The sequence below is a fragment of the Grammomys surdaster genome, unplaced genomic scaffold (genome assembly GCF_004785775.1).
Source record: "Grammomys surdaster isolate TR1022 unplaced genomic scaffold, NIH_TR_1.0 224, whole genome shotgun sequence".
NCBI lineage: Eukaryota > Metazoa > Chordata > Mammalia > Rodentia > Muridae > Grammomys > Grammomys surdaster.
The window spans coordinates 9,484,489-9,493,097 of record NW_021604669.1 but is presented as its reverse complement, the minus strand read 5'-3'; the positions used below and the strand labels follow the sequence as shown (position 1 = coordinate 9,493,097).

The 8,609-nt window shown below is 39.0% G+C and overlaps 1 protein-coding gene across 3 annotated transcripts in view; it reads right to left on the bottom strand.

Moving 5' to 3' along the window:
- Positions 1-8,609, bottom strand: part of Adcy8 (adenylate cyclase 8) — a 223,030-nt gene that overhangs the window by 38,348 nt on the left and 176,073 nt on the right. For 2 of the 3 annotated variants that reach the window (XM_028773247.1, XM_028773249.1), the window contains 2 exons: positions 8,082-8,283; positions 6,011-6,100 (listed from right to left, as the gene is read on the bottom strand). In XM_028773247.1, coding sequence (XP_028629080.1) covers positions 6,011-6,100; positions 8,082-8,283 — 292 coding nt within the window. The remainder of the gene's footprint in view (positions 1-6,010; positions 6,101-8,081; positions 8,284-8,609) is intronic. The other variant, XM_028773248.1, reaches the window with a different exon arrangement.

Genomic DNA, 8,609 nt, shown 5'->3' with positions numbered 1-8,609 from the left:
ATCTATCTATCTAACATCTATCTATCTATCTATCTATCTATCTATCTATCTAACTATCATCTATCATCTAACAATGTCATACATGCACACAGTTATAATACAGCTCTTTGATGAATTATTTTCTCTTTTCCTATATGCTATTGTTATATTAGCATGCTCTATGTTTTAAGTTGTTTTGCATTCATTTCTTACATCCAATGAAATCTGTGTCCTATAGAGCAACGAAGTTCCCTGTTTCTTCTGGATATTTTAATGACAACGAGTCATGAAAGAGGTTATAAACATAACATTTCTCTAGTTTCAACACCATCCTAATTTTTCCCTTGTAGCGTCTGTGAAGTCAACCTTCTGAGTATTGGAATAGTGTTATTGTTCTATTTTATTCCAAAATAATCTTAGAAAATAATGGTTTAAAATCTGTTGGAAACTGTATTAAATCATTCTATTACAGCAATTGTTAATATATAAATTGTATAACTATACATACTACAAAATATTTGTCCTGGGAAAAATCCACAATTGTCTTAAGAAAAAGGAATGAAACTATCTATCTATCATATTAATAAGATACTTTGACCTTTACCATTTTTGGATGTGACAGTGTATCTCACACTAGGATAGGAAGGTAATTAAGGATGAAGAATGAGATGTGGCTAAATGTACAATCACAAAAGTTGGTAGTGTGAGGCCCCGATGTTAAATGAACTCAAAGTAAAATAGGACAAGTTTAACAGGGGTGGGATGTACATGGTCTCAGGGGTGAGCTACTGGAGCACAGACTAAATGAGCATAATCATACACTTGTTGGGTACATATTTTATATAAAGCACTCTAAAAATGGTCCATTATACCCCGTGCTAGTCAACAGTTAACAAGACTCAAGATTCAAGCTTAGACACTATCTTTCATCACTTCTAAGGAATAGTCCATGGAGAAGTTCTCAATTTCTGGATACTCAAAGCTCTTGTCTCTCAGATAACACACTGACCTGGAAAATCCTGAACAAAGCAAACTCCTTCAAGTCTGAAAATCTTGGATTCACAGGACTTGACAAATTGTAAAGGGCTTTCTCAGCATGAAACAAACTTCATTCACACCAAGGCATGCATTCATTAATACATGGCTTTTAATTAAGGTCCTGCTATGCTCCAGCTTGGATGGGACAATATTCATGTTATGATACTATCATAGTATACCATAAACTACCTTGGCAACACACAACATTTTTTTCTTTTAAAAGAGGAGCAAGAATAACTACATCATCACAACTGGAGGAGGAATTGAGTATTTACACCCACAACTCAGACAGATTGAACTCTCTGTTTGGGTTCTGCCCAAACCTAGGTTATTCTCAACTCACACTGTAGGAAGGAAAGAAATCAAGAAGGCAGTTTTCAAAGGTCACCATAGTTCAAGGAAATAATCCAAATACTGATTGACTCATATTCACAACCTGATTTTTAGCAACTCCAGATCACACAGCCAGCACTGTGTAAGGTGCAGGAAAAACATGGAGTTACTTCAGCTGAACCTCAGCCTGGGTTCCTTCCATGAATGTTCAAGCAATGTAGATGGCATAATCTAGGGGTCACCACGGGTGCATGTGGCATTCCTGTCTCATATTCTAAGCTTGTTTCTGGGCCAAGTTATCTTAAGAAAGAAGTTGTGTGTGTGTGTGTGTGCGTGTGTGTGTGTTTGTATATGTATTTAATATTTCTTGTGTGTGGTATTTGTTTAGGGAACTTTAGATTTACAGTTTTCATCAAACTTGGAAAAAAAGGTGCTGGTTAGTTCTTTAGTTTGTTTCTTTTCGTGGTGGAGGACTCAAATTATGTGAGTGTTACATTGTTTAATTTTTTTTTTTTAGTGCTGGTCTTAAGGCCTGTTTTATTTAGTAATTAATTTTCGATACTTCTATTGTTATTTCACCAGTTTTGCTCTTTGTCACCAATTTTGTTTTTGTCTACAATGTCTAATCTCACTAATTTCCTTCTCCTGTAGGTTTTTATCCCACATTTCCTAGCATTTACCTCTAAATATTCAGCTTTGACTCAACATATATCTTTCAGGTTTTTAAAACATATGCTATAAAATTATAATAATTGTTTTATTGTCTGTTTGATAATTTTATATATACAGTCAGTTCTGTATTGATTTCCCATCATTGATTCCTCTCTCCATTATCAAACATAGTTCCTTCCTTTTAATGTCTGGTTACCATTGACTGGAGTCTAGTCTCAGTGGCTTTATTTTCTCAAATCCTGGATGTGTCTTTAAATTGCTATGAGTGCTCTCAAGATTCACTCTGAAATATAATCGAATCACAGGAAATCACATAGCTTCACTTTTGGAATTTACATTTACAACTTATTAAAGAAAGAATCAGAGCAGAATACAATCTAGGAATAGACATTTAAAACAACTGCAGCTGTAGCCCCTGCATTGTCAAGTGTCTAGTAGACTGTGATGTGTTTTAGCCTGTGAGGTGACACACACTATTTTTAGCTTATGTGAGTTACAGATACTGATTAATTCTGATGGTTATTCTGCATCACTAGTTTCTCCTCTGCCTGTGCTGATTGAATACTCTGAAGCTCTCTGAGTCTCTCTGTGCAATCAGTCCTTTACACTATGGTGGTATGTTCTACAACCTCTAAGCCATCTTGCTCTCTCCCAACTCATATTTGTCTATTTGAAAGACAAGAAATTATCGTGTTTCACTGGGGTTCACCTCTCTGAGGCATGGTCTGAACAAAGCTCACACCATGCTAGGGTTTACTCTATTTGCTGCCTACATCTTGGGATTTACTGTCTTCATTGCTTTGTAGTCAATATCTTGAAAGCTACTGTTTCATGTGTTATGTTTGCTTGTTTCTATTTGTCCCAAGTGGAAATGGAGACCTTGCCTTGTGATTCATCAGAAGGTGACTTCCTTTTCTTAAAACATTGTTAAATAAACAGTAGGTTCTGTTCTGAGGGTGGTTTCTGGGTAATTTAATAGTAATATTACAAATTTATCTTCTACCCTTAAAAACTGTATAAATATAAAGGTGTCTAAAACATGTCCTAACTCAATAAATCAAGGTACAAAGAGTGGTGTGTGGGTACCCAGATGATGGATGCCCCCAGTGTGAGTGATGAGGCAGCATGAAGAGGCTTGAAGAATGGATGAACTAAAAAAAGTGACTCCCAGAGGTAGGACACAGAGAACCAGAACTCAGCTGGAGAACCTGCTCTCTTGGACCCTTCATATCATAGCAAGCCCCAGCCACTCCCTCTTACAAACAGTGATCTTTTGGAGTAGAAAAAACCCAAGTTATACAGGTTTGATTCTGAAAGAAGGCTTTCCCTCTGAGCCTCCTGAGAGCCACAATAAGGTATTGAAAATGGCAGCCTTCTGGTTTTACATATGTGCTCTACATTCATCTCATAGACTGCCATGTTGTAACATCTTTTCCCTAATTTTCTTTATTTTCACTTTTTCAGTATGTGACAGGCTTCCGATATGGGGCTAAATTATTATCACTATTAGTTTTTGCATTATGTAACAGCTTTGTGTTTAGAACAGATCATCCAAATTTTGTAGCATGCTTTCATCTAGGCATGGTTTCTTGCAGGGTGATATGCAAGCATTGTATCTATAGCAGAGGAAACCAAGGCTCAGAGAAATGGCATGGTCTGCTTGAGGACAGACCCTTGTGTATGCTGGGAGCTAGATTAAGCTTTCAGATTTTCTGTATGTCTAAGTTCTCTAAGTTTGGCAGACAGAGCTTAGAGAAAGAGAGCTAGACATACAGATTGAAGTGACAAACTGTAGGTCAAGCCAAGTGGTAGTCACACTGAAGAACTCGTACTCTGACTGTAGTTTACCGACTCCTGAGTCAGATCAGTTATAGGGAATGGTCCCATGTCTCCACTTTAGCTTCATTTGATCTTTTTACATGACTTCTATTTTAAAGTATATGTATGAACACATTTCTACATTTGAGTATGCTTATTTATAATGTATATTGATAGCGCACACAAGACCTTTAAACAGGTAATAATATGTAGTGTAAGACATTTAATATGTAAATCCTGTTTTGTTCCAGGTGTTCCCTAAGTACTTAACTTTTTAAACATGTATTTTCAAATAACATGTATTATTCTGCATGTAAAATAAACATTACATTTAACCTTCCAAATCATATATATATATATATATATATATATATATATATATATATGCACACACACTATATATAGAATGGTAACTTTATATGGGTGTTTTTACTTAATTTTTATAACTTTCCTGTAAGAATTACTTTTATCCTTATTTTATATTTGTGGAATCTGAGGTATAGAGACAAAATTTTGCCATCATAAAGCATACTGACCCCTTTCTTAGAGCTTAAAAAAGTCAGTGAATGCTATTGTCGTGAGATTTGAAGCTCAGATGTATGCCCAAGTATAGAGAATTGACTTAGAAAGTGATGAGGGACACAGATTATCATGCCATGTACACTGGCTACATATGCTGGCTTCATGCTGGATGCATTACAGAAGCTAGCACTTGCCAATTAAATTGACAGCAATGTATTCATTTTCCCATTTCACAGATGAGGAAACAGACAAGAGGAAGTAATGAAATCCAGGTTAGACCAGCTATGACTATCCATATCTTAGTGTTCCTTTCCCCTCAGTTTTGGGAACCCTATATACTCTTCAAAACAAGAAGTACTTAGGAAGCTGGAATCATATCACATTGACTCTCATGTATTAAGGAGAAACCAGATTGTGTGGTCTTCCTCATCTATCCTTGCACATCCCTAGGAAGAGTATATATTTTTTCTCCTCTGACTAGAATAAAGAACAAGGAAGCTATATAGTACAAGTGCCAGCACCAAGCCATTTTAATTGAGTTCAAAGAAAAAGAAAGGACAGGAAGGAGTGAGGAAGCAAGCAAGGCAGAAGGTAAGATCATGATTGAGCAGGCTACTCTCTGAATACTAGCTTTATCATTATAACATGGTGGCATTAGCAGCCTCTCTTTCATATGGCTACATGGAAGATTCAATGGTTCTCAGTCCAATTCTTAGACCCAGGGCGATCACCTAGAGCCTTTTCTTATCTTACACATTGGAGAAATCTCTGAGTATGCCATTTTTTAAAGAACAAGCCTACCCATGGTCCTCTTAATATGGGATTAATTAGAGTCTACCAGGGCTACCAGATATTGTCTTTCCTGACATAGAATCTCTATGCTAATTCATACAGGTCTAGACTACCAGATCCTATAGACTGATCTGAAAGCCTATGGATTAGTAAGTGGCTCTGTGGCCAAAGGAGAGCTAAACGTGCATGGTGATGACAGGCATCCTAATGGGATGTCTTCAGACCCAGGGGTTCTCTGGAAACTCTCCCTATTACTTTGACTTAAATTTAGCTGCAGTTGCTTTTGTATTTATTTTCTTTTTCTATTTTCTTTATCCTTCTTTATGTATTTCTATTTTCCTTCCTTCTTCCTTTCTTCTCCTTTCCTTTCTTCTCTCTCTCTCCCTCTCTCTTTTCCTTTCCTTCTTTCCTTCCTTTGTTCCTTTCTCCCCTTCTTCCTTCCCTCCCTCCTCTTTAACATTGCTGGAGCAGCAAATTTACTTAATCACAGAGATCCTTGCACGTTCTCCTACAGGATTTTATAGGTGACTTTGGATGAAATTATCAGGAGAGAAAGAGACAAAAGAAATAGATAATCAATAGTGGGAAAGGTGGGAAAGGAAGGAAGGGAAGAAAAAATGGAGAGAAAAGTAGGGAAGGTTAATTAAGGGAAAGATGCAGAAGACAGAGCAAGAAAGAAGACAGAGAAGCAGAGGGCATGGGGGAAGGAGAAGATGGAAAGGGGAGAAGAAAGGAAGGAGGAAGAGGCAGAAGGAACAAGGATTCTGGAGTTGTCTCTAAGACCTTTTGGCCAGTGTTTGCCCCTGAGCTGGTGGAGACATTCACCTCTCACCACTGTGAGCTTGCAAATAAATACCTCTGGGTAGGAGCAGATATCTGTAAACACAGCTGAGGAATTGAAAGTCAGGTTCTTCAAGGGTATCGACTTGTCAAAATCACACCACAGCTGCGGATTAAAAAAAAAAAAGAAGAAGAAGAACAACAACAACAAAACCAAAAAGACACAGGAACAACAGTCAGTGTGAGTGTTGAGAGTGGAGCAGTGTGCTAGCTGCTGTTGGCCTTCAGCCAAAAGCCAAGGATAGGAGGGACTAGGGGGGCTTGCCTGCCAGGAGGAGGCACCAGTTTCTTTCACCCCTAAGCACTGGCTCAGAAAAAGCTTTTGCAAGCTAATCACGAAACTAGGTTAAGATGGCTGTTTGACTGTCGCTTTGGGACACTGGAGTGTGTTTGTGGCGCACAGAAGAGAGCTGGAGAGTGGGGGAAAGGCCTGGGTGAATTCATTGCCTGTCTCGAGATCCAAAGTTGGGAAAGTTTAAGGGACTTGAAGGGGCATGTTTCTAGAAAGGCTCTTAAGGTTGGAGAGCAGGACATCTCCTAGGGTAGATGTCTCTGCTGAAGGCATTCCAGTGTCACAGCTACTGGGTGAAAACCTTCTCTGTGCCAAACACTTTATTAAAAAAAGCCTCACAATCATCTTGTGAAGTACCTGCTGTTGTTATCCCCAGCTTACAACTGAGAAATACGAAACTCTGAGAAGTAAAGTAACTTGCCCAGGGCCACCACACTGGTGATGGGTAGAGCTGAGAATCGAACGCAGGTCTATCTGACTCCAAAGCCTCCTAGCTTCCTCCCACAGCAGTAATGCAGTAATCTCAACCTAGGGCCATCCAAGCCTTTTCCAAATGCTATCCCCTAGGAAATCTACCTCATCAAGAGTTCAAATCCTGGCTACCACCTCACTTCATACGGACCAGCAACTTCGCGTGCATCAGTTTCAGTTGACTCACAGTATACAACGTTCGTCAGATAACCACGCCATGAGATGATGGTTTTCCCTTTATCTGTCCCTTGACTCTTTCATAACAAGGTCAACTATAGAGCTTAAACAATGAGCTAAAGGCAGTCAGAGCCTACAAGTCAGATGACAACAACTGAAAAAGTCTACAGGTTGGGTCACTGAATGCTCAGGGACCCAAAGGGAACAATGGTAATTTAACCACAAGATGATGCTTCAAATAGACTGTTTCTACATGCCAAGGTTATGACTAGGGTTAGATCAAGCATCTTTAAAACCTGGCTGCCGGGGCCATAGACAACACGGACTGTATATATACAGAAAACACCTGTTACTCTCATGGTCTGACTATATAGAGAAAATGAAGCCATTGAAATGTACATCATCAAGTTAAAAACAACCATGAATATTATGGCAGCTGGAATTTCATCTGAGTTCTATGTGCCCCAACACATATGAGCCTTTAGAAAGTCATAGACAAAACATTCAACCTTTCTGAAATGCAGTTTCCTCATCCATCAAATACGGAGAATAATACCCACCTGTTGCACATAGTAGGTACTCAATAAGTGACAGCTATTTCATTTTCATTTCCCCACCCAGAGGTGTATTTTAGCATATTAGATGACCATGGGTTCATGGAGTCAGACAGACCTTATTAGTAAGTTATTTCATATCTCTGAGCCTCAGTTGCATCAGCTGTAAAGTGGGGATAAATGAGACTTACCTCATAGGGTTTCTGAGGGTTATTAAGTATGAAAAAGATGTGACAGTGCTCCTTCAGTGCATGGCACATAGCAGGTAGATTCTGGTACTTAATAAATAAGGGATGATTTTTATTTACCATTATAAATTATTGGCCATTGATAGTATAGAAACTGAAGGCCTATGAAGGTCCTTTAGAACAACTCACCTCCCCTGGTGGGTTAAAGATAGCTTCCCCACAGAAAAACACATAGTTCTGACAGGGGTCATTATTTTGTTGTTTGTCCCTGAGCTTGGGGCTGACTGGCACATAAAGATAAGGTACCAAGGCAGGGCAATGCAAGAAGTTGCTGGTTCCATAAAGTTCTTGATTCTGTACTCTATAGTAGATACCACAAGACTGAGGGGTTTGGCGGATGCTTACAATATTTAGGACGGCTCCCAAGAAGTTAATCAAGATGGAAGCAAAGATGATGACGTTTCGGGCCAGATAGGTCTCGTTAATCCAACAGCAGGTTTTGCGGAGGATGAGGGGTAGACACTTATAGTCTTCTGCTGTGGTGATGAGGACTAGGGCAGAGTGCAGCATGATCAGGATGGAGAACTGGATGGTCATAGGCATCAGCCTGCAGAAAAAAAAAAAAGAATGTGAGTCATATGGGCACAGGCTGCCCCACCCCCTCCCAATGGCCCTGGCAACCTTGCTCATGTTCTTTCTTCACGCTATGTATAGTTCCTATGTAAGAAACATCCGTTTTTCCTTTCCTTTCTCCCCATATCTTTCACCCTTCCTTCTTTCTTTCCTTCCTTCCTTCCTTCCTTCCTTCCTTCCTTCCTTCCTTCTCTCCTTTGTTTCTTCCTCCCTCCCTTCCTTCCTCCCTTCCATTTTCTTTCCTTCATCTATCTATCTATCTATCTATCTATCTATCTATCTATCTATCTATCTATCTAT